At 34.5% G+C, this 27,031-nt stretch overlaps 2 protein-coding genes and 1 pseudogene across 2 annotated transcripts; 2 read left to right on the top strand and 1 right to left on the bottom strand.

Moving 5' to 3' along the window:
- Positions 1–896: 896 nt before the first annotated feature.
- LOC120196989 lies at positions 897–6,170 on the top strand (annotated as a pseudogene).
- Positions 6,171–21,002: 14,832 nt separating this feature from the next.
- LOC120196993 (probable protein phosphatase 2C 68) lies at positions 21,003–23,360 on the top strand. Its single transcript, XM_039198649.1, has 4 exons — positions 21,003–21,486; positions 22,069–22,433; positions 22,672–22,908; positions 22,995–23,360. Exons 1-4 carry the CDS (start codon positions 21,153–21,155, stop codon positions 23,259–23,261), a joined length of 1,203 nt encoding a protein of 400 aa, XP_039054580.1. The 5' UTR covers positions 21,003–21,152; the 3' UTR covers positions 23,262–23,360.
- A 113-nt stretch (positions 23,361–23,473) lies between these two features.
- Positions 23,474–25,961, bottom strand: LOC120196994 (actin-like). The gene is made up of 5 exons (XM_039198650.1): positions 25,911–25,961; positions 25,388–25,458; positions 24,706–25,099; positions 23,989–24,602; positions 23,474–23,728 (listed from the first exon to the last, which is right to left on the bottom strand). The coding sequence occupies exons 2-5, from the start codon at positions 25,445–25,447 to the stop codon at positions 23,663–23,665; spliced, it is 1,134 nt and encodes a 377-aa protein (XP_039054581.1). The 5' UTR covers positions 25,448–25,458; positions 25,911–25,961; the 3' UTR covers positions 23,474–23,662.
- Positions 25,962–27,031: the final 1,070 nt, after the last annotated feature.

Genomic DNA, 27,031 nt, shown 5'->3' with positions numbered 1-27,031 from the left:
CAGCCACCATCGTTATCGTCGAACAGTCATCCACATGTTGTCACCTACTTATTGATCAATCGACGTCCTTATCGTGATAAAAAATCCCTAAATCTAAAACCCCTAAAATTAAATCACTAATTCTCAATTTTAATTTCCTAACCCGAACGATCACTGGCCATCTCCGACCATCATCGTCGTCGTCGAATGGTTGAGTTTTGATCGGAATAGTACGGTGGTTCGAATGGTGGTGGAGGTGTAGCTTATGGACGTCAAAATCGGTTGGAATCGAGAAAAACAATAATGGTGGCTTAAAAACGATGAACCTTTTAATATTTCTTTATGGCAAAATGTGACATGTTACAACGAAAGGTCAACGAGAGTTTGATCAAGGGTCGATGCATGTACCAATGATAGTGGCGGTGACGATCATCGCCAGCCAACCAACGACCTGTTGCAGGGAAAGGGGAAGGGGGAGAGGGCGCACGCGAGGAAGGGAGCGTTATTGTTTTTTTGTTCTTAAAATTACCAGAACGTGATACATGTTACTTAACGGAGATATTTAACGACGATTAATGTTCGAGCACCTAAAAATATAATATTTAAAACATTAGACACTTATTTTTAACGAAAATTATTTAAGCACTAAAATATTTTTCAAGATATAATCCGTAAGCTAATTTTGTATTAAGCCTAAAATAAAATGGGTAAGACATAAAAAAGAGAGTTACGGGGCATTGAACCCCGAAACTCTTGCCTCTCGCAAAACGAGAGATATGCCATTTGGACTACACTATGAACTTGCGAGCCGTAGAATGAAAATATAACAAGTATTAATTAAATAAAATCTTAGCTCTATAAAATAGAGAGTTGGGAACGTAGAGAAATTTCAGTGTGCATCTCCTAATTTTCTCGCCATGGAAGTTGAGTCTCCAGAACAGCTGCAGAGTAAACAATCTTCTTACCTATCTCTTGTAAGTTATTTCTACCTTTGAATTCAATTCTCTTTTCGTTAATTTCCGAAAATCTCTTCAGAACGTTAATCCCCCTTTCTCTTTGGGTGTTACAGGATGAAAATTTTGAGATTCAGAAGGAAGTTTACAGAGGCCAATAGTACGGTCAAATTTATTTTGCTCGTCTTCACTGGATGAGAGCTTTGCTTTATTCCCTTGTTCCCAAATGGAAATCCCATCTCCCTAGTAACCCCTCTCTCTCTTGTTTTTCTTTTTAAAGTTTAATTTACTAATATGCTATATTTGCTCTGCTTTTTTATGCCTTTTGTTTTTTTTTTAAAAGTAAGTAGCAGCTTTAGCGGCTAAAAGATATCAGCATTTCAAATGAGTTAGTAGTTTGATTGAGTTTGAGTTTGAGTTTTAGTTTCCATGGAAGGATTTAAAAGTGATCTCTCTCTCTCTCTCTGTCTCTCTCTTTGTAGTTTGTACAGTTTTAGGGCTAGAGAAAGGCAAAGAATGCATCATCGTTGGGACTCTTTACAAGCATATGAAACTCAAACCCTGCATCCTTGATGAATACTCTAAGGAGGTAATATGGTTGTTAATGGATGTAGTTCGTTTCATTGGTTTTATTTCATTTTGTATATTGAACTTTATATAGGAAATTCAAGGTTTTTTCACTTCAAAAGTTCTTTGTATGATCTTTTTATAATCTACAGAGATCTGTTGCCCCTCTTGTAAAACCCCATAATTTTATGCATCAAGATGACTATTTGGTTTTGGAAGACCTTGGTGGGACTGTGCTTTCACCCTCCGTTTATGTAACAGATCTGTATTCCGTCAGTTTTCTATAACTTTTGGAATTTCTGTTCACAATTGACTTGTTGTCAACACATTGGAAATGAATGCATTTACTGCAATTGATTTCTTCTAAGTCTTGTTTTCAGATTATCTTGTTTACACATTGGAAATATTATTCTAATGAAGCATGCTGATTTTGCACTTACATAATGCGTTTAATAGGTGTTGTTGTTGCATTGCATGGAAACGAAACCACTGCAAGAGTCTTCTTTGTTGAAGATGTTCTTGAAGCTGGCCTACCACCTCAGATTGAGCGGCCGCTGAAATCAAGTATGATCTGATTGCCCCTTCCTTCGAAGTTTATGTTCTTAGGTCTAAAGTTGCATCTACTCTATAAAAAAGAGGCACTTCTCTGTTGTGTATGATCATTCATATCTTGCCTAGTCTGAATAAAGCGTTTAACCCTTGTTAAATTAATACTAATATCCAATATGCTATGAAAAGAAAACTATTAATGGTTTGCAACTTATATATATATATATATATATAAGGATATTGCTAAAACTGAAATTACTAGAACAAGTTGCCAATTCACCATGTATAAAGTAGAAGATGTAGTCACTTTGACTGTGACGAAATGGAATGGCACATTGGTGATTGGTCTGCACTAAAGCTGCAAATTTCTGCAGATTCATAATGTGATTTTCATTCATCAAGAATTGATTAGTAGAGCACTCTTTCTTTCTAAATCAATGCATCTGTCTTAACCTGAGGTTTCGGGACATGAGATACTTTATGTCCAAGTATACCCGACAAGTTGCACCTTGTTGTCTCATGTTTATTATTACAGCTTTTTGTTTTACTTTTAAAAAATATTAATTTTCCCTATTTATTCATAGAAATAAAGGGTTTGAGTATTGCGAATGATAGGAAGACAATTAGCTTGATAATATATTGTTGAACCTTTTCTTCAATATTTGTACTTAATTTGTCTCATGAAACTTGGGCTTTCGTTTTATCTAAGTAGACATAGGCTGCATCTTAAAGTTTGGCCTTTCTCTGTCTGTAAACAAGACCTCAAAGTCTTCAAATTTTAACTGTGGACAGGAGAAGACAAGTATGTTGTTTTGGTCTCTGGGCTTAGCATTGGGAGCAGCTCCTCCAATCCCCTTCAGTTTCAGCTTCTTGTTGATCACATAACAGGGCATCTAGGAGATGAGGAGGTTCTTGTCAATTCTATTGTGTTATTTTTTACAAAACATTTTACCGTATCATCAACTATTACAGCTGGCTGGCTTAATGATATTGATGAATAGGAGCAAGGCCATGCAGCAGAGATAGTTCATCTTGTGATTGCTGGGAACTCTGTTTAAATTTCTCGTGGACTTCTTAACGGACAGGTAAAAACTTATCTATTTTTTCCTTAATCTATTACTATGGAAAGCCGTCTGCATTATCCTTCTCTGTCATAAAGTTTGATCATTTAAAGAAAAGGGCTTTTTTCTCTTCAGGATCTCTCTTCAGAGTTTCTTGACAGTAATACTACATTGTGAATATTGGCTATAGCACTGAGCCACTGACCTCCATTGAAACTTCTCTAATAACCATAAATTTTGTATCCTATTCCTTTCCTTCACCCTCTTCTAAAGAAATAAAAAGATTGAATTTCCATTTAACTAAATGTTTCCAAGCAAATGTCTTGCTGTTGTAATAACTCCGTATGATGTGAACAATAAAAATCACCATTCTTGATAGCTGATAATCTTAAAATCTTGAATGCATCTTACACTGATATTGGATGATAACCTTCGCGCAAAATTTAGCTTCAAAGGATCAGTCAAGGTTGTCTGATCCATTTAAAGAGTTTGACATTCAGTTGACTCAGGTTTTACTTCTCACCATTTATGATCATCACTTTAAGGTTAGCTTCTGGTAATTTCCATACGTTCTTGTTCCTCATCATTTTCGCCTATGTTCAGATTGCTGCAAGTTTGCCATTGGATATTATGCCTGGATCTAGCGACCCTGCAAATTTTCCTTACCTCAGCAGGTTTGATGTTTGCTATATGTGTTGAGAGTACATAAACACAAGCGCGTTTGTATCTTCCTAATATCCTTCTCATTTCAGCCTTTGAACAGGTGCCTTTTTCCAGGAACAGCAACTTATAACACTTTTAAGTCCTGCACAAATCCTCATTGTTTTGAGCTTGATAACATCAGGTAATACATGGATATTGTATACTGTAATTGGCTCAGCCTAAATAGATGTGTGCTGACTGCTCAGCTGTGCTCCTTTATTTCAAGATTTCTAGGAACATCAGGTCAGAACATAGATGATCTCACTAAGTATTCGGAGGCAAAGGATAAACTTGACTTGTTGGAAAGGACTTTAAGATGGAGGCATCTGGCACCAACAGCACCCAATAGTCTTGGTAAAAGACAATTATATGTTCTTATATATGTGCCTTTGTGCATTTAGTCATTTTATACAGTTTTGTAAAGGCCTGTGATTAGACGTGCCTGCGCTTAGGATTATTCAACAAAATCGTCTTAGAACCCTTCACTCTAGGCCCATTTGATCAGGTGCAAGCCTTGGTGTGCTCTTTTTTTTTGAAAGGCGACAATCGACATGCATTAAAAGGCCCATCTGATTGAAATTATCTTAATTTCTTTTATTTTTCACCTTGTTTTTAAAATTTGATCTAACTTTTCTTGTAAGAAAAGAATAATATCGAAATCTATACTTTGTATGAAGAGGAAATCATACATATTGACCATTATAAAAATTTGCATGTTTTGTATATGAACTAGACTCCACTTTAAAGTTTATCATATATCTTATGATGTGTGTGTGTATATATATATATATATGTATGTATTACACAAAAAATTACTCATATACATATTGCACTTTACTTCACTCAAGCTTTTTTTTCTTTTTGTGCATTGCTCCCTTGACAATATTTTTCCAATGTAAACATTTTTGTTAATTTGGAAATTAAGAGGCTTAGCACCCATCAGTAAGTTATATAATCTTCAAAATAAAAAGGAAAAAAACTTTATGTAGAAAGGTTCTTGATATTGTAACTTAAATATTGATCCTACAAAATGACAACATTAACGTGCTTCAGATATTGAGTTTAAAATGATATTAATTTTTTGGTTCTGTTATTGCCTGATAGGCTGCTATGATGTAGTGATGCAACATATTATTTACAACAGAAATCATGGAACTTACATATTAGTTTTGTCTGACAGGATGTTATCCTTTCACTGATCGTGATTCCTTCCTAATTGATAGCTGTCCTGATGTTACTTTGTTGGTAATCAGAAAAAAAATATGAAACTCGCTTGGTAAAAGGTGATTACTTGAAGACTTGCCCTTACCTATTGAAAATTACGTTCTAACAAAAGCAACAGATGAAGCAGCATCCTTATTTTATTACCTGGCTATTAAACTCTACTTACTATTAACCGATGCAGGGTCGGAAGGGAAATCAGTAAGACTTATTTGCATTCCTAGGTTCTGCGAAACAGGAGTTGCTGTTGTGGTAAGTGTTTGAGCATGTAAATGCAAGTTTCCTCTGAGTTGGAGGTTGTAATTATTTCAGTTTTGCTAGTGAACAGTTATAGCGTGCAAGTAGAAAATCACCCTATGGAGTTTTGGCTTTTCAATTCATATACCCATAGTTGTTAAAATAAAAAGAAAGAAATACTCATCATACAGCCATTTTTTTCATTAATCATGGATGATCGGGTTATATGCAGATCTTTTTGGGCACATATTTTCTCTTAACACTAGGTTTAACATCCTCTTACCTTCCCCTGCCCCTCCTCTTTAATAAGTAAAGGATGGTTGGATTGTTCAAATAACAAATAATAAGCTTCCATTACATGTGCTAGTTTTATTGGTCTCTTCAGTTTGATTTATTATTTTTGCTCAGTTTGTCAGTTACCGGAGTTCCCAAACAAAAGATGTAAAGATATAATAACCTTGGTTTACTTGAATTCTAGAGACGCATCGTCCTATGCGTCCTCGGGTATTTATTTTTTGGTGGTAGTCGTCTCTTTTTCCTCTGGAACACAAGTTTATTTGTTACACATCCTTTATCAGATGGCCAATTAATGGGAATGATACAATATAGTAAAGTTTCCTCTCATCTTTATGAGTTGCATTCAGAAAAGTAAAGCCGAACAGAATATTAATAGATGTTTCGCAGGTTTAGGATAGGCTAGTATAGTATTTCTATCACATAGCTTTGGTGTATGTAACATGCACCATCCATGTCGACTTTTGTGTGTATTTTGATGTTTGTAGGTCAACTTGAGAAATCTTGAATGTCATGCTCTAACTTTCGGGACACAATTCAGCTCGTAATATGGTACAGAGTTCAAATACCCCGAAACTCGATTATGAACTATTTATGATTAAGTTTTTTTATGGGAGGAAAGTATGAATGCTACCTGCATTGAGTAAAAAGACACAATGGTTGCAAAACTAGATTTGGTGACTGATTATTTAGTGTTTGATCTTCATATGTCTTGATGCCATCATTTTCTTTTTCTTCTGTTCCTAAAATTTTACTTTGCTGTTATTGTATGCACTTACCAATCAATATCTTCGTTATTTTATGGTGGGTGCCGAATCCAACAAATAATACTTGCTTTTAGAAATATAAAATTGTAGTAGCGATAAGCAAGGTCGAATCCACAGGGATTGGGTAGACTTATTTTAATGAAAAATTAAAGAAAATAAAAGGGGTTTTAAAATTGATAAAAATCAAAAAGAAAAAGCATTTAAAATCAACCAAAATTTAGAGAGATTAATATCAAGTAAATATCCAACTAAAGGTATTTCAGAATTGGTTTAGAGAATTGATTATAGATGCAGTGATAAAATCCTATACTCTTCACTAAATTGGTTATAGTTATTACGAATCTATAACAACCGGTCTCTCCTTAGTTTCTCGATAATCAAGAGAAGCTCTTTGATTATTTCCCTTGTTAATGAACAACCTAGACAAGCTCTTAAGATTTATCCACCAACAACATGACCATAAGAGGGATCATCAATTCTAGCCAACGAATACACAAGCTCGATTCATTTAGACTAAGTTATAAATCTTCATAACATAATCAAAATCAATTATGTTATTTTTCCATTAATATTAGAACGTTTAAACAATTACAGATTTAAAGTTCTAAATGGCAATTTATCAACTTGATAATTGAACAACGAGCCCTTTGCACAATCAATCAAGACAATAATTCTCAATAAAAACAGGAGATATAAATAGAAAGAAGTAAAATAACAATGAAAATTTTAGATCTCACAATCGTTGAAGAACCAAAACTTCAATTATCTTCCAGTTGGAGCATAAGTATTTAGCTACTATAATTGAAAGAACAAAATGAAAAACTTAAAGAAAACTTAATGAAAAACTTGATGATAAACTTGATTGCCCTAGCTCCCATATGCCAATGGACTAGGTTCCTTCAATTCCTTTCCAATTCTCAATGTGATTGCACTAACATTTTGCTTTGGATTAACAATGGTTTGTGAAAGTAACTTACCTTGGGATTCTAACCGACTCACGAAGGATGCCAATTAACTCATGTGATCTCCAAATTTGTATGCTTGTTCTTGTCTCTTGCTGAAATTGTTCTGTTAGTTGCAAGTGATTTGACAAATTCTTCTAGAGACATACCTGGCTTTGAAGAAGACTGCTAAAGTGGAAAACGCTGAAATTGCGGTAGTCTTGGTCCATAGATAAGGTTAGGATAATCCCTCCATCCTGGATTATAGGTATTTAAGTAAGGATCATATTTCCTTTGTGGAGGATTGGGAAACCTTCCAACTACATTGACATATTCATGAGACTCATCCTGAAGTGTAGGGCACATGTTAGTTGGGTGACCGATCGCAGCATATCTCACAAGCTTTCACTTGCTGCATTTCCTACAACTAGTTACTGAACAAGAGAGCTGAGATGCGATAATTGATGTTCATGGAAGAAGAACCTACCTCATTCACTTCTTGGAGAGTGTCTTGCCTAAAACCAAATTATTGTGAATTGGCGGCCATGATGGAGATCAATTCCCTAGCATCGTGAGGAGTCTTATTCACTATGGCACCTCATTGGCTGCATCCATCATCTTCCTCTCCATGGGTAGTAATCCTTCATAGAAATATTGGATGAGAAGTTGCTCAGAAATCCCATGTTGAGGGTAGCTTGCACACAGTCGTTTGAATCTTTCCCAATACTCGTGAAGGGTCTCAACATCTTTTGTTTTATTCCATATCTCTCTTCGAATGCCAGCGGCTTTTGAAGCAGGGAAATATTTATCAAGGAACATCCTCACCATCTCGGCCCAAGTAGTTACAGAACCATGGGGTAAATAGAAGAGCTAATCTTTAGCTCTATCGGTTAACAAGAATGGAAAAGCACGCAGTTTTCTTCTCTTCACTCCTTGTGGTCTCATACTTGAACACCACATGGATTCCTTCAAATGCTTATGAGGATCTCCATTCTCAGTCCATGAAAAGTAGGCACAAGTGAATCAAATCAGATTTTAGTTCAAAAGCTACCTCCAAAGTTGGGTAGTCAATTTGATTCATATTTGGTGCAACCAGTTCTCTTAGAGTTCTTTTTCTTCGTTGGCCATTGTTCCTTCTATTTTAGAATCGCTAGATGAATCAACCAAGTTGACTGCAGATTCTGATTCAGGGATGAAGAATAAGAAGCTATATGTTGCGCAAGTTAGTTTCTTTCCTTAACCTGCGAGCGGTCTTCTCGATTTTGGGATCGTATTGGAGTTCACCTGCACGAGAAGAACGGGGCATTAAAATACGTCTAAATGACACCAATCCCCGGCACGGCGCTAAAAATTTGGTGGGTGTCGAATCCAACAAATAATAATACTGCTTTCAGAAATATAAAATTGTAGTAGCGATAAGCAAGGCGAATCCACAGGGATTGGGTAGACTTATTTTAATGAAAATTAAAGCAAATAAAAGGGGTTTTAAAATTAATAAAAAAATTCAAAAAGAAAAAGCATTTAAATCAACCAAAAATTTAGAGAGATCAATATCAAGCAATATCAAACTAGAGGTATAATTTCAAAATTGGTTCAGAGAATTGATCATAGATGCAATGATAAAATCTTCTACTCTTCACTAAATTGGTTATGTTATTGAGAAGCTCTAACAACCTGTCTCCTTAGTTTCTCGATAATCAAGGAAGCTCTTTGATCATTTCCCTTATTAATGAACAACCTTACACAAGCTCTTAAGATTTAATCCACCAACAACATTAACCACTAGAGGACCACCAATTCTAGCCAACGAATACACAAGCTCTATTCATTTAGACTGGGTTATATCTTCATAACATAATCAAAATCAACTATGTACTTTATCACTAATATTAGAACGTTTAAACAATTACTGATTTAAAGTTCTAAATGGCAATTTATCAACCTGATTGAACAACGGGCCCTTTGCACAAATCAATCAAGACAATAATTATGAATAAAAATAGAAGATATATAAATAGCAAAGAAGTAAAAGAACAATGAAAATTATTTAGATCTCACAATCCTTGAAGAACCAAACTTCAATTATCTTCTAATTGGAACATAAGTATTAGCCACTCATAATTGAAAGAACAAAAAGAAAAACTTAAAGAAAAATAATGAAAAACTTGATGATAAACTTGATTGCCCTAGATCCCCTTTTTATAAGGATTTCCTACTCTAGATAAAGAATTTTCACTTAAAGAAATCCAAAAATAAGAGTTTTAAATGCCCTCATCCTTTTTTAAAGATAAGAATAAATTAAAAAGAGTCTTCCAGCCGTCATTAAACTCTTTTTTACTTGTAAATTCGTAACCCTAATTTAGGGTTATGCAGACTGATAAGGCCCCACGCCTTAACTGAAGACTTCTTCTGCGATAGCAGGATGAATCGTGCCCAATACGAAAACCTCTTGCCAACTTATTGAATTCCGATTTTCTTCCTTAATTTGGGGATTTTGTGAAATCATGATAATCATTAGATTTTAAACTTGTTTTATCCAAATCTTCAACCTAATCCACAAAATACAAAATATAATCAAAATTCATGATTTAAGCAATTTAGTTATTCAAATATGAGGAAATATCATAGAATGTCTAATATGAATCTTATCATTTTATATGTGAATGATGGCTGAAATTTCATGTCCATGTGCCATGTTAGAGAAAAGCATCCTAACCCCCCTTTATTTCAACCCAAGGGCGAATCTTATATATATTTTTTAATGATTTTCGTTGGCTAAAATCAAAATCTAATTAAATGATTTTTTGTATTTATATTTTCTTACAAAAAAAAAAAATTGTAATTGATGACTTTATCAAAACTAACGATAGGTTTAGCAATAGGAGAGAGTAAAATTTGACTCGACTTGAAAAATCGATTTTTCATTTTGTTTCGAAAAAATTTCTTGTTCTACAACTTAAATAACTCGAATAGTAACTTGTATAACTCAAAAGTTTTAATAGTTATTGAATTGATTTTCAAGTTTTGAGTTGAGTCTCTCCTATGTATTATATATATATCACATACGAAAAATTGAAGAATATATATATTGTTATAGTTATAAAAAATCATTTAAATTAGAATTAAATAATATCATATTATTATAAAAATTTACAATTAAATTTAAACATAAACTTGAAAATTCGATTCAATTCAACTCAAATTTTATAAACTTGAATGGACTTGAATAAACTTGAATTTTTTTGACTTGATTCGGTTAAACGTTCACCTTTAACAATAAATATATATTCAATGACGTGTAGTATAGATGAAAAACAATTAAATAAAATATATAAACACAAATATTGCCATCAGAAGAAGCTTTTATTATTTTTTCTATTAAATTGAGATATGATATCGACTCAATCAAACACACATTGTATATAATATAGATAAAAATAATTAAAATATAGTGAAAGGAATGATAAGACATGATGACAGAGGTATCAACATTATACCACATCAAATTACATAAAATATAAAAAGGTAAATTATACCAATAACTACTTAATTATTGTCTTTTTTTCATTTTGATCATTAGTTTTTCAATTTTTTTAATCAGACCACTTAACTATTTAAATGATACAATCAAGTCACTGTTAACATTTAGCATAAACATTGACATGACAGTTAAAAAATTAGTATAATGAACATTTAGTCTGATATTTTCATGTATCACTATGATTAGAACATTAAATTATTGAATTAAATTAAATTATGATAAAATTGATACTGAATGTGAAACTATACAATTTGTTAATTGCCACGTCAACATTTTGTTAAATACTAACATTATGTGGTTTGATTGTATCGCTTAAATAGTTAAATAGTCTGATTAATAAATTTAAAAATCTGTAAAGGGGCTCGAAATGGTTTGAGAAATCAAAACTGATTGTTGAAAGTGACTCGGAGGTCATTGTTAGCTGGATTGCAGTTCCTGCCAAAGCCGCCGAACCTGCTATCTAAGTTGTTGCCTCTCTCTAATTTTGTTTCCATGGGGTGGCTTGTGTATCAATACGAAGCTGCTGGCCTAGCTAAAACAGGTTTGGGCGATCTGTTTTTTGGTATAATTCGTGTATTAAAAATATTGGGTGGTGTTCTGTAAATTTCTCTGTTGTATTGCATGGGTTATGGTGGCTTCTTTCTTCAATAAATTTCTTGGGTGTTATTTTCCCTCTTCCGCTTTTCACATATAATCTTTGATTAAATGTCGATTACGAAGGGGTTTTTAACGAAGCCCCACATTATTTATAAAAATAAAAAATAAAAAAATCGATAATCAAATTAATAGAAACAATAGTTAAATAGCCATAGGTATAATTTACCTGACAATACATTGGCTTTTCAAAACTGATTTAGATTCATCCTTATTATGATGAAATTACAAATAATACTTTAGCCTTCAACTTGTATTTAAATTCTAAAATAATAAAAAATAGAATTTAAAGATTTTAATTTTGAAAGAGGGAAAATCTCTTTATTTTTTGGAATTAAAAGTCGCTTAAAAGCCAATAAAAGACTATTGTCTAAAATAAAGAGGACCGTGGAGATCCTTTGCTAAAAGTTTATAGACTCCATGAGGAGGATTCAATAAAACAATAGTTGATCCATCAGAGGGAGGGACAGCTTTGCCATAAAATCTATAGGGAAATTAGCTTCATGGCGATCAAGGTAAAATAACGACCCAAACCCTGGATGTAAAGTGAGAAATAGCTCGGACAAGAGCGAGAGGGCACGATGTGAGCAGTAGGAGAAGTGGCCAGATGGAATGCTTCACCCCAATCGGTTTGACATTGAAGTAGCTCAAAACCGTTAGACCAAGCTATGCGCCACCCTTCTAAAATGCTCCAGAGTTCAGCATAAGAGGTTGGAAAACTCCTACAGACTTATTGAAACCTACCAGCCAGTTGCCATGGTTGTCTCTAAGAAGTCCTACCGAGGCGATAGAGAAGGAATCTGAGACAGATTCGTCAATGTTAAGAGTGACACATCTATGAGGAGTTGGTAACCATCTGATTTCCTCTGGAATAAAGACAATTAGATTGGATATTTGTCAGGATCCAAACATCAATTGGAAGAGTGAAAAGGAATGATGCTGGTGATGTCAAATAATAGACAACCAAGGATTTAGTTTTCTTATAATCTCTACGAATATGGATAGAAGATTCAACAGCACCACAAATGGAGCAAGCACGATTACCCGTGATTACGATGCCAATGAGAATAATTTAAAAATAGCATGTCTCTGACAGAAAGCCAAGGAAGTATTTAATTCTCTCTTGAATCGGAAACCTCCAAATTAAGTTCCACTTAGGATTGCAATTATCCCAATCAGATTCAGAGAGCTTGCGAAAGGTAGACGTTCCCGAGAATGGCTATGCTTGCCGGTAGCAAGAGTCGCTGCCATAGAAGAATCCGGGCAATGGATATTCATAAGGGAATAACCTCAGGAAAGAGAAGCTGATTAAGCAGGGACCAGTTTCACACCCCAGCGGAAGTAGAGGTGTCACAAACAAGCATCATCGTTGACAGTGGTCGTGGGAGCTTTCCAATTAATTAAGGGACCAAGTTGAGGAATCTAATTATCATACCAAACCCGAACACACGAACCATCACCAATCGACCAAGAGAGAAAGCCGTGAAATGAGGGCCAAAAGTAACCCAGAGGCTGTTATGATTGGAAACAAGAGCATATCAAAGTTTAAGGAGGAAACCAATGTTATACTTGTGGGGGTTCGTAAATCAAGCCACCTTTTTTAGGAGGTTGGCTCAGAAATATCCCATCGAACAGAGGGTACCTTGAGAAGAAAAACTTGAACCCCAAACAAAGTTCCTAATCAGCTTCTCGATTTTATCGTAGATTTGGTAAGGGAAGCGGCAAGTTTGCATATAGTAAAGTCGGTAAGGCGTTTAAAACTGAGTTATCTAAGGTTACACGACCGGCTATGAAAGGGATTGAGAAGACCACCCTACTTTGTTTTATTTTATCAATAATGAAACTAAAGAATTCATAGGTTGTATAATAGGCATCCGATATAGAATCCGAGTCATCAACTTTTCTGATTCCAAGTGAGAAGTCACAAGGTTTATGGAATCCGTGTAAGTGTTGCCCGAAATAAAACTTGTGATTTAGCTTTATTAACATGATGCCCCGAGAAGTCAAAAGAAAATTTTGAGATCTCCATTGATTTAGATTTGCATGCTCGAGGAGGATATGCACTGCATTATCAGACTAATAAAGGTTGAAGGAAAATGGGCTTCTTGTAATGTGTCCAAAATAAATCCAACGGATGCGATCAAAGGCTTTTTCAGATCAATCGTCACTGTCATCCAACAATCTTTCTTTTTTCGACTTCATTGAGTGAATGATATTTTGATTTATAATCGTGTTTTCAGAAAGTTACTGCCGGAGATGAAAGACACGTGATTAGGCGATATGAGAGGCGGGACATGTTGAAGGCGTCGGACCACAACCATAGTAATGAGATTGTATAAAACATAGCAGAGTGAAATAGGTCGAAAAGCCTTGAAGGTTGAAGGGCTTGTAACTCTTGGGATGAAGACAATAATAGTGCGATTAATGACAAGCTCAATATCCGCACCAGTAAAAATAGACTGAACCATGCGAGTAACAGATGATCCGACTATATCATAATGTTTTTGGTAAAATCGGGCGTGAATGCCATCAGTCCCAGGAGACTTGATAGGGGACATCACAAAGAGGAGGATGCTTAATTTCATCAAAGTCAGGAATCCGATCAAGACTTTGAGAATCCTCAGGACTGGTATTTGGGAAGCAACCAACAAGAGGGCATTTCCCAGGAGGAGGATTATAAAAGGACTAGAGATTTCAAAAGAAATAAATAGCTTCCTCATTGATAGCTGTTAGTTTGTACGATATTATAGTCTAACCTAGTATTAAGATCAACTCTAAATCCTAAGTATTAGGTAGTTAAGTTCTAATAGGAGATTGTATTGTAATAGAATACTACTCATATTGTATATAATAACAGAACTGTATTCCCGTATCAATGCAAATTGAGAAATATTCTCTTCTCCCTCTCTCTCTCGATTATCTACAATAACATCTTCATCGGAACACCACTCGTCGGAAGCTAGCTGAATGAAGAACATACATTTTGCTCTTCTAGTTTGAGTAGTTCTCTTGTGAAAGTAGGGCGTATTTTTATCGCCAGAAGCAATCCAATTCATATGAGATTTTTGCTTCCATAAGAGCTATTCTTGGTCGAGGATCTGTTCAAGATCAGTTTAAAGTTGCACTTCCAAATAGATGAGTAAAGGGTTGTGATGTTGATCGATACTCTTTTGTATGCCCCGGAGTCATGCCATTATAGCGTTTTGTAACTGGTAATAGAACCAAAAACAACATGATTCATATTTCAGCCGCTTCACTAAACTTTATAACTGAATCAGTAATAGAAAGGGAATCATCCCAGTTATCATAGACAAATTGATGGAAATTCTCATGGAGGAGCCACCCCAAAAATAATAAAAACTGTCTCTTTTTATGGGGTTAGAAGAACGACTAATGGATAAAGAGGGGCCGATGGTCAGATTTCATCTGAAGGAGATGATGATCAAGGTGTCAAGGAAAGATTCAAGCCAAAGGTCATTACACAAGGCTCGATCAAGGCGAACCGCACAATGCCCTCTATACCAAGTGAAATCATGATCCTGGTAACTGAGACATGAAGCTTAGAATAAAAAATGGCTAAAGCAAAATGTTGATAAGCTCTTAGACCTGCATCCTTTCCTTTTATCAGGAGAGAGAATTGATTTGAAGTCACCAAAAGTAATACATGGTTTCGTAATGTGATTAGAGATATCCCACACATAATTCCACAAAGGGGTCCTCTTAGCAAGAGCGGGTATCAGTTTTATTCTGAATTCTACAATGCATAAACTGGAAATGGCTAAATAGGATATCCACATAAATGTTATCGAACCAGCAGAGTCAGATTCCCCTAGCAAAACCATTGGCTTCAACCTTAAAGGAATTTGAGATTTTAAAGGCTACTATAGCTTTATCAGCATTGTTTAAGCTAATACGAGTCTCAATGAAATCCACAACATCATGATTATTATCCCTAAAAACTGACAGGTAACATGATTGAAGTTGTGATGGCCGCAACCTTAAAGGAGAAAGAAAACCACAAACAATGGGTTATTCAACCATGGCCTCTTGGCCACTATCATATTTCCTCCCTGCATAGGCAATAGCTGAAATTTGTGGATGAATACTATCATCAAGATGGATGGCTTGATGTTTTGATCGATCAAGAACAGCTAAGGAATTGATCTTGGGAGCAAGGGTGCAAGAGCTCTTAGAGGAGGAGGTCTCAAAACCACTACGTGGCAAAGTACGTGACCCCTGCATAGGAGCAAGGCCAATTACATGATGACTTCTAGAATTTTGTTTTTAGCAAAATACCTGTATTTTTAAGACTCATGGGCAAGGACGGTTTCTTGGGAACGTCATCCACTTTTTCTTTAGTCTTGAAATTAATTTGGAGAACATTAATGGGACTAATATTAATTTACGCCGAATCCTAGAGAGAGAATTGCTCATGGGTGACATCACTAGAATCTTTAAGAGGTTGCAAATTGGAACAGTTGACTGATTTTGAGGAATCGATTCAAAGACGGAGTTATTTTTCTAAATAATAGGATCAGGGATCTTATCAGCATGATTGGCAGAGGGTATAGCAGGTGATAACCATTTTTTCCTTTCTACTAACATCCAAGGTCTGAAAAGATCAGTCGACGCTTGATTTTCTGACACCAGAGGTTCTATGAAACTGCATTTATAGATGGTGATTGGTAATCCGGGGAGCCAAACCTAAGCCATTTGCAGACTAGGAGAATCTTGAGAAGGATTGAAATCAACGGATCAAGGCTTAGCCGTGATGTAGAAACCAAAGATAGTCCAAATACCTTCGGTTAAAACTTCAAGAGTCTCCACGATCACTGAACTTAATTAAAAAAATAAAAACCATTCTCTATGTCTATCAACTTGAGAAAAAACCTTTCCTTTTTTTCGAGTGAGGAGAGCCATTGGAGCCGGTTACCATGTCCTTATAGGAAATGGAGCGGGAAGGAGATGTTGGGTCACAAACCATCATCGGTGGTAATGAGAGGTCAGCAAGAGGGGAGGATCGGGAGGGTCTTAATTCCTTCGGCCATTTTTTAGGGGCTCCGAGATGAAGAGAGTTTTCACAGATTTCAGATGATTCCATTTTAATTTTTTTAAATAAAAAAGTGGCCAACAAGGAAAATCTCATTTATATAACTAGATTGAAACAATGTAATTGGTAAGGCAGGGGATGTAGGAGTGGTGGTATTGAAACAAACCTCTTTCAATGACAACACAACTAGGGTCAGGTTTGATTGAGTTGAGTTGATTCAAAAGATTTTGAGTTATTTGAGATAACAAGTCATATTTACAACTCCAACATTATATGAAATTTTTTGGTTCAAGACGAGTTCATAAAATTCAAGTCGAATCAAGTTGTTATCATTTTTGTTTAAATTTAATTGTAAATAGTTATAATTTTTTATTTTAATTTAAACGATTTTTTTGTACTTATATACAATACATAGTCAATTTAAACTTAAAAATTAATCAATTAATTACTAAAAAATTCGAGTTATTATTCGAGTTGTATTTTATAATTCAACTGAAATTTAAATTTTTTTCGTCATATTTATGAAATTATGACTCGAAATTAATTCGAGTAGAGTCATAAAAATCAACTTTTCGAGTAGTAAACATGCAAGATTTTGGAAGCTCCGTTAACGGTGGAGATTCACTTAACAAGGATGAGAAGATCACCACCCTCAGATGGTATTTGATGCTTTTATAGGTAAAAAGTCTTAAAAGTAATCACAAGCTAGTGTTTGTATCACATGATTTTAAGCTTTTCCAGTTTTGGAAAATAACACAACAACTACATTTCCCCCCTTCTTTCTATATATAATTGTTGACTTATCTACTCCTTTAGATTTCATCATCTTTTTTTTTCTTTTTCATGATTCATAATTATAACTAATGTATTTATTTTGATATATGTTCTTCTTTAAATTGTATTATGTTTTTATGTATAATTATATGGTTTTCATAATATTCTTTTATATTAATTGAATCTCAGTTTGATTAGCGTTGTAATTATTGTAGCATATTTGAATACCATTTTTTTAGAAAAACAATTAAATATTATTTTAAAAAAACAATTATGACTTTTATTTGAAAAATGAACGATTTTGAATTTATTTGAATTAAATTGAATAGAGTCGCCATCGACCTTTGGGCTGAATAGGTCGAATACCTAAAAACATTTTTAAGAAAAATCATTTTTAGACAAAATTTGGTCAGCATTTACCAAAAACTCAATTTTACAGGTCCGAGAGTCGATTACGCGTGGGGAAGGATAAGCACCCCCACATCGTCCAAAATTGGTACTTAAATCGCTTACACGTTGTCGTAAATGGTGGAAAGTATTATTCGAATATAAAGTTAAATTATGATCCATTTATTAAAATTTATTTAATTTGCTTCGAATTAACTATTTAAAGAAAATCCTTTAACTCAATAAGAAATCTTGAGATTTGCAATCCTCCGTCGGGAAAGCTATCTCAACTATTTCTTATTCGTAAAGAATATTCTCCCCACATTGATTTTAACAAATCAAATATAACTTGAACCTCACCATAAATAAAATGGCTAATTATAAATATCCATTACATTGTTCAACTTAAAATAAAATGAATTAATAATTAGCAAAATGAAATCGGTTTATTTCAAGTTCGTATGTTGTTTTAATGTCATATCAGATTATACAACTTCGATCAAGTGATACTTTCCATGCCCATTGTACAAATACCGTTCTAGAAACTATTCGAATAACATTAATAGTTAAGGAAATGGAAACAAATACGATTAGAGACATGCGAAATACAATATTTACAATAAATAGAGTTAAGCATATTTACTTAAATATGATTCAAATGAATACATAGCATATAAAATATGTACATACAATAGGGATTTAAATATATACAAATGAATATTACAAACCAAATATAATGACAAAAAAGTAAGTATTTGTTATTACAAGGACCAGAATGGGAAAATAGAAACTTGAAGGAGCTAAACAGTAATTACAAACAACCCAGAGCCAAGATTTAAAATATTAAACAAGTACTATAAATGAAAATAACTCATTAATAATAGTAAGGACTAAAATAAAATAAACCAAAAACATGGAGGATCAAATAACAATTAATCCTAAATATAACAATATTAAACAGTGACCAAAATGAAACAATCATAAATCACAGGGTCAGATTCGAATATCAGCAAAAATCCACAACACATGAAATCAGTGACTAAAATGAAATAATTACAAATGTCATGGCCAAATGTGAACATCAAAGAAAATATCATAATTCATGAAATCAGTGACTAAATCATAAATATCAAAAAATAAATGCCCAAAATAAAATATCATACATTTTTATTAATGATCAAAATAACATATTATAGATGAGGAGGGACCTAGACTGTAACGACACCGTTTCATGCACAATATTTAAGGCCCAAAATCAGGCCACAAAACATCATTTCCCTTATTTTATTCCGTGTAAGAAAATGAAGAGAGAGTTGAGAACTTTCTCAACTTTTCCCTCGTCGGGGAAAAAAGTTACCGTTCATTGGTGACAGCCGTGACGGCTCACAGCGGAGCCCACGATGACTCACAGTGGTCGGAGGGATCAAATGATCTCAAAAAGCTCATCCTTTCAATTTCTACCCAAACCCCAAGCTAGTTTAGCCTAAAAACGACCCCCACGTTTAGATCTACAAAAGGAATTCGAAAGGTTTACCTTACGCCGTCGCTAATTCCACCGTCCGACGGGGCCACCGTCGAGATATGTTGGCTTCCTCACTGGCACGCACCTTTTCATCGTTAGGATTCGTAGTCCGACCGTCAGAGCAGTCGTCGTCGAAGACCCGAAGGTAATCTCCTTCTTTTTTTTGGTTCGAATATATTTATTTTTTTCTCGTGTGTTTTCTTCTCTCTTTTTTCCTTTAATTTTTCTCTCTCAAACCCCGAATAATTTCTCCCCAATATTTCTCTCAATCCCCGATTCTATTTTTTTCTCTGCTTTTATGTTGCATGTATGATTGGTGGATTCTTTGTGATGACTTATGATAAATAGAATGAGGAGATAGGTTTGATGTGCCTCAAGATAGTATAGATTTGTTTTGATTTTTTTTCATTATTTTTCTCTGATTGCTCTGACTTTATTGTGCTTGATGGACTTGTTGTCACTGTGGTTATCACTGTAGGATGGATGGGTTCTGATTGGCTCTGATTGCGGTGACGACAAGAGTGAAATCCGGCTTGAGCGGCGGTTGGATGTTATCCATTAGGGTGAAACCCTAGTTTCGGGGTGATCTGGACCGTTGGCTGGTTCAGATCCAATGGCTTGTTGGAGGTGGCGTTAGCAGCTGAAAAGAAGAAACCCTAACGGGTTTGGGTGCTGGGCTTGGACCGGGTTAGGTTCAGACCTCGGCTCTGGACTCTAGTTGGTTCTAGTGGGTTGGGTTAGCTTGGGTTTGTTGAGTGATTGTAATTGGTCTCTAGGGCTTGTATTGGGCTTCGGGTTATGGAGCCTGCAATGATGTAATAATAATAATAATAATAATAATAATAATAATAATAATAATAATAATAATAATAATAATATTTTTTTACCCAGGTAAAAGTGGGTGTCTACAGCATATTAAATAAAACGAATTCATTTATAAGTAGGAAAAGATCCATATAAATTGTATATGTTACCTCTCATAACTACCAGTCAATAAATTTTAATGAGAAAGATAAATACTATTTTTAATTTCGAGATAAACCAAAACTAACGTTTTATTTATAATATGTTTAATTTTTATATTTTTATTAAATATGTTACTTTTGTGTCAAATATAATATAAATATTAAATTATGATATAATGGGTGAAACGTAATATTTTATATTAAAAAATATTTTTTAAATTCATCTAAAATGATCATTGATTAAATGCTAAACGATCTATATTTATATTGATTATACTAAATACGGGCTTGATATCTTGTAAGTACTTCTAATTTTCCTATATAGAAATTATTTATGGATGTGAAAAAGAAAAAAATAACATTATAATAATTTAAACAAAATAAATTTTAAAAGAATAAATTATTTTTTAATTTTTTTTAAAAAATAAATATCAAATTATTTTTAATATTATCACTCATATTAAATCTATTAATCGATTAATCTGAATTGAATATTGTAAAAACGAAAGCTAACATTTTTAAAATTAGTCTACCTCATTTGCAAATATTAAAATTTAAATTTTAAAATTATTTAAAAGATTTTTTATCTTATCTTATTAAACCAACTTATTATTAATCCAAAAAAATACTATTTAATAGTTGATAAGAAAAATTACAAGTTTTGTTTTGTAAAAGGGAAATGAAATAAAATAGAGGTATTTGGTATTTTCTTATAGGAGGCGTCAACTTTTGTTTCCCTATGAAAACGTTAGCTTTTCCTCTCTACAACTCTGACGCTCACTCCACTTTCTCTCATCTTTTTCTTCTTCATTTCTTCTTCTTATTCTTCCTCATCCTTCGTTCATCACTTTCCTCACTTTTTCCAACAAGCCCAATCTGAATTTCACTTCCACTCATCTAATAATTTGGTGGGGGTTTCTTAAAAACCACCCTTAAAACCTCAAAACCCCCATTCTTTCTTTTGCTTGTGTTCCAAGGGAAATGAGGGATGTTTTCATGGTTGTCAAGGATGGCTCTCGCTTTTTGGAGACCAGTGAGTCGATATGTTCGAATGAACAAGGATTATAACAATACCAACAGTACTGATGAGCTTGAAGAAGATTCTTCTTCATCTGTACCTGACTCACTTCTTTGGTGTAGAGACCTTGAAAAACACTGTTGTGGAGATTTCTCGTTTGCTGTTGTTCAAGCCAATGAGATCATCGAAGATCATAGTCAAGTTGAGACCGGCAAAGATGCAATTTTTGTTGGTGTCTATGACGGACATGGCGGCCCTGATGCTTCCCGCTTTATCTCTGATCATCTCTTTCATAATTTGATTAGTAACTCCCTTTCCAGACTTTGCCGTTTTCTTTTCCTTTTTAGTAGGATTCTATTCAACTCAGAAAAAAAGTGGGTTTTGCTAACTTAAACTCTTTGTGATAAAATTTTAAATTCGAGTCGAGTTACGTAATTAAACTCAAAATTTTTTATAATTTATAGATTGATTTTTAAGTTTGAGTCAATTTCATTAACTTTGCATGATATATGCATATCACAAATAAAAATTATTTATTTATGCAAACCATTTAAATTAGAATCAAATAATATAATAACATTATAAATATTTACAATTAAAATTAAAAAAACTTGAACAACTTGAATCGATTCGACCAAATAAAAAAATTCAAATAAAATTCGAATTATAAAATATGATTCGTCAATTTGAATAGCTCAAAAAAATTTTATTCAATGCCCGCTCCTACTTTTTAGAGTGTCAAGTTCATTCTCAGGGTTTACCTAATTTTGTATGATTAACAAAGATGAGGACTATATATGATACAAAATAAATGATATTTTTAGTTTTATTGCATGTTGGTTTTTGTTAATTCATTCTACAAATGATCTTACACATGGTTTGACAGGGCTTGCTCGAGCAAATGGAAGGATTTCTGAAGATACTCTTAGAAGTGCTTTCTCTGCAACTGAAGATGAGTTTCTGGGTCTTGTACGTAGGACATGTGGAATAAAACCATTAATGGCTGCAATCGGATCTTGTTGTCTGGTTGGTGTCATATGGAGGGGCATGTTGTATGTTGCTAATTTGGGCGATTCTCGAGCTGTAATCGGCTGCTTGAGTAGATCGAATAAGATAGTCGCCGAGCAGTTGACTAGTGATCATAATGCAAGTAAAGAGGAGGTCAGACAGGAACTGAGGTCGTTGCATCCGGATGATTCGCATATTGTCGTTATGAAGCATGGAGTATGGCGTATCAAAGGAATCATTCAGGTATGTTCATTTTCGTTCGTCGGTCATCTTCTCCTGAGTTTTGTGCTATGATGTATATGTGTTGTTATAAATGGGGACCCTTACTATGAACATTTTATCTTTGGAGCTGTGTTTTTTCTTTTACTTGTCTCAGAAGTCAATTTGATATTCATTTGTTTGAAAAACTTTTAGCTCAAGTCACTTGTGTTTTTGACTGTTGTATGTTCCTTGTGTTGGATTCACCTATGAACTGGTTCAGGTATCTAGATCCATCGGAGATGCATACTTAAAGAGGCCCGAGTTTTCCCTCGACCCATCTTTCCCATGGTTTCACCTTTCCGAACCGATCCGCCGACCTGTGTTAACAGCAGAGCCGTCATTGTGCACCAGGGTCTTACAACCTAGTGACAAGTTTCTCATTTTCGCATCAGATGGACTTTGGGAACATTTGACGAATCAGCAGGCCGTCGAGATCGTTTCAAGCTCCCCACGAGCAGTAAGTGCTGCTTTCATTGCATTTCTTTGCGTCTTCTTGTACCATGAAACTTTTCCCTCTCTTATTTTAGTCGAAACTAATGACAGGAAATTGCGAAAAGGCTCATCAGAACGGCTTTAAACGAGGTGGCTAGGAAAAGGGAGATGAGATATGATGATCTTAAGAAAGTAGACAAAGGGATAAGGCGGTTTTTCCACGATGATATTACAGTTGTTGTCATCTTTATAGACCACGAATCGGCTGGTACAAAGATGTCTGTTCCGGAGCAGTCAGTAAAGGGGTTTGCCGACTCCAGCGGACCATCAAACTTCAACATTGATGTAAATCAGGAAATGAATGGGTCCATCATCTGAATTAATAGCTTGTCGCTTGAAATAATTAGTGAGGTTTTTACCAAGTTTCTGTAAGGATTTTCACTTTATTTCCAAACATCTAGTAGTTGTTTCTTCTCCCATTACCATTACCAAGCAAAAAAGAAAACTTTGAAGTGATTTTGATTTCCTTTTATGGAAAGCTAAATTTTGATCTCCAAGTGGGTATTTATGTTGTAAAATTAACGAAATAGTTAACATCAAGTCGGAAATAATTGCTCATTCATAATAGATAAAGGCCAGTGAAATTATAACTCAAAGAGAAGAAAAATAGGGAAACAAAGTAACAGAGCAGAAAAAGAAACGAAAGGAAAAGCAACCATTTAATTAATGAATTTTACTGTAATGCAAAATGCGTACCATTCGTATAGGCTCGCTCTTCACTAGAAGCATTTCCTGTGTACAATTGATGGCCCGGATTCGTCATACTCCGCCTTCGAAATCCACATCTGCCAAAGTATATCCACTGTCAAATTCACCTTTTACCTATGGAAATTGTTCATCTAGAAAATGCAAGGAACAAACATTGTCTAAACTATTGTACATCAGCCATTCGTTTAATCTGAGGCATAGTCCTTGTGAGGTAGCTTACGACATAGAATACACAGTTGTTTATAAGCATATCTATGTAAAACATGAGATTGTAACAAATAGTGAGGGACTCGGCCTCGATATGATTGGTTTTTCGACAATAAGGGGGATAGAGTACCTGCTGGAAGGTGCTGAGGGATGCCAAAATGGAGCCTCCTATCCAAACACTGTACTTTCTCTCCGGCGGTGCAACCACTTTAATCTTCATGCTGCTAGGAGCTAGCGCAGTGATTTCCTTGCTCATTCTGTCGGCAATTCCTGGGAACATAGTGGTGCCACCACTGAGGACAATATTTCCGTATAGATCTTTCCGAATATCCACATCACATTTCATGATAGAGTTGTATGTCGTTTCATGAATGCCAGGAGCTTCCATCCCGATCATGGATGGCTGGAAGAGGACCTCTGGACAGCGGAATCGTTCGGCTCCAATGGTAATAACCTGTCCATCTGGTAGCTCATAGCTTTTCTCCACAGCAGAGCTGGTTTTTGCCGTCTCCAACTCTTGTTCATAGTCGAGAGCAATGTAAGCTAGTTTCTCCTTCACATCCCTAACAATTTCCCGTTCAGCCGTCGTCGTGAAAGAATACCCACGCTCCGTTAAAATTTTCATGAGGGCATCGGTGAGATCACGACCAGCTAGGTCGAGACGCAAGATGGCATGAGGGAGAGCATAGCCTTCGTAGATAGGAACAGTGTGGCTCACACCATCCCCAGAGTCCAAAACAATACCTAAAAAATAACCATACATGTTATGGAAACAATGGCTAAGAAACGTGTTTGTTCAGATCACAATCACTACAATTCTACAATAAGTCGAACCAAAAGTGCTTACCGGTTGTTCGACCACTGGCATACAAAGAAAGAACGGCCTGGATAGCTACATACATAGCAGGGGCATTGAATGTTTCAAACATAATTTGAGTCATTTTCTCACGATTGGCCTTGGGGTTAAGAGGAGCTTCTGTGAGGAGAACCGGATGTTCCTCGGGGGCAACTCGAAGCTCATTGTAAAAGGAATGATGCCAGATTTTCTCCATATCATCCCAATTGCTAACAATACCATGCTCAATTGGGTACTTCAAAGTCAAAATGCCTCTCTTTGATTGAGCTTCATCTCCCACATAAGCATCCTTTTGGCCCATGCCAACCATCACCCCTGTGTGACGTGGGCGACCAACAATACTAGGGAATACAGCTCTCGGAGCATCATCTCCAGCAAATCCAGCCTGAAAAGTTCACCATCATCAATCAGCATCACAAGATCAATCGAATCAACAAACTTTTCCAGACTATACTCGTTATAGAGATCATACGAATCAGGGAAGGACCTAGAATTTTATCCTAGGGGCTTACAAAAATTTTAGGGGGATCGAACTTAAAGAATTTTAGGAGAAAAACAGATTATCTATAGAAAATACAAAGAAAAAAAATTTAATTATAGCAGAATTTGAAATTTTCAAGGGGCTGCCGTCCCGCCAAACCCCTCTCGGTCCATCCCTAATACGAATGCTTACCTTGACCATTCCAGTCCCATTGTCACAAACAAGAGGCTGGATATCTTCGTTTTCTGCCATTTTTCTGCTGCCTGTTTCACAGAAAAACGTCAATAATCATATATTATTTATTAAATGATCCCATTATCAGAATCTGATACATCCTATAACCAGAAGCTATTCCTAATAGGTGGCACTATTAGCATCCGAAATCGAAATGACATCATGAAGCAGGAATAACACTAGCATTATTTTCTCCATCGTCGACTGAAAACGAACTTCATTCAATTGAGGAACTCAACAAATAAATTTTGTATTCAACTCTTGATCTAACTTGTTGAATCAATGAGAATCAAATTAAAGGATAAAATTAGGATTGTGTACCTTGATAATGAAGCAGGGTTAGCAACAATTAAAGGCAAAATTAAGTGAAAAAATAAGCATTTTTACTTGAAAAGATGCTAAAGTCGAAGATTTAAGCATCCAAGTCCGATGAAATTAGAAAATAATACCCAAAAAAAACCGGGAAAAAGAAACAAAATACCTTTGGTTTGTGGATTCTCAGCCTCAACGGATTGTTGGTGGAATTGTGCAGTTAAAGATACCCGCCCTCTTTGTTTTTAAAGAGCAAATCAAACTCTCTTCAAATGTAAAATTCATCTTGGCCGTCCATTTCCATTGCCACCCCATCTACGGACCCCATTCCTCGTCACGTTCTTGGTGGAAACAGCTGGCTTCTTTAGTCCTTTTTTCGAAATTAATTGGGTTGATCCCTTCAAATTATTATTCTATATTTTTCATAAAAAATATTTTGATCAATTCAACATTTAATTTCCGCTCCTTTATATTTTTCAAAAGTTCAAAACATTTTCCCAAACTTAAAATAAATAAAAAATCATTTCAATGCAGTTAAATTTAAGACAAATTACGTATTTAGCCACTTACTCTTTTATACTTTGTTTTAGTCACTAATTACTTTTTCTATACAAATAGAGTCGTTAGTTTATTAAAAAGAGAAATTTTTTTAAAAATGAAGTTTGTAAAGTAAAGATAGATACAAATAAATTTGTTTGTATAGGTAAACGAAGGACAAAAGAGGATTAAAATACTGAAAGACCACCGATAACAGTAAATCATAATCGATCGTTGTGAGAAAACTATCTACGAATATAAATCGTTATTTTTTTAGCTACAGATAATCGAAACAAACTAAAACGTATCGTTAGATATGATTTTAAAAAACAAATAGTTTGATGACCAAAATAAAACCAAAATAATAGATGAGTGGTTAAATACGTAATTTAACCTTACATTTATTATTTAAAATTATCCATTAGTAATGTTCGTAAAGATTTGAATTTATATATTAACTATCCATCTAAAGTTTGAATTTGTCAAATGATATTATAGAAAATTAAAAATAATATTTAAAAATATCATCAAATAAAATGTATATTCTAATATATATCGATTCAATTTTTCGTGAATTATTAATCATAGATGTGTACAATCTCTTTCAGGACATAGCTGTCAAAGGGGCAAATTGGGCCATCACTAAAGAAAGAAAAAGTTGTGTAAATAAAACTTTATTAGTGGACTAATTATAATGGAAAAAAGATGCAAATAGCCAGTTCAGCATTCGAAAGTCGAGTTTTTTTTTAATAA

The sequence above is a fragment of the Hibiscus syriacus genome, unplaced genomic scaffold (genome assembly GCF_006381635.1).
Source record: "Hibiscus syriacus cultivar Baekdansim isolate YM2019G1 unplaced genomic scaffold, ASM638163v2 tig00117038_pilon, whole genome shotgun sequence".
NCBI lineage: Eukaryota > Viridiplantae > Streptophyta > Magnoliopsida > Malvales > Malvaceae > Hibiscus > Hibiscus syriacus.
This window is presented reverse-complemented; position numbering and strand designations above follow the sequence as displayed.

Coding starts and splice junctions, on each gene's coding strand:
- LOC120196993 (XM_039198649.1), top strand. CDS start 21,153: ATGTTTTCATGGTTGTCAAGGATGGCTCTCGCTTTTTGGAGACCAGTG. Junction 21,487..22,068: donor TCTCTTTCATAATTTGATTA/GTAACTCCCTTT, acceptor ATGGTTTGACAG/GGCTTGCTCGAGCAAATGGA. Junction 22,909..22,994: donor TTTCAAGCTCCCCACGAGCA/GTAAGTGCTGCT, acceptor AACTAATGACAG/GAAATTGCGAAAAGGCTCAT.
- LOC120196994 (XM_039198650.1), bottom strand. CDS start 25,447: ATGGCAGAAAACGAAGATATCCAGCCTCTTGTTTGTGACAATGGGACT. Junction 25,100..25,387: donor ATGGGACTGGAATGGTCAAG/GTAAGCATTCGT, acceptor TGAACTTTTCAG/GCTGGATTTGCTGGAGATGA. Junction 23,729..23,988: donor CCCTCAGCACCTTCCAGCAG/GTACTCTATCCC, acceptor ATACTTTGGCAG/ATGTGGATTTCGAAGGCGGA.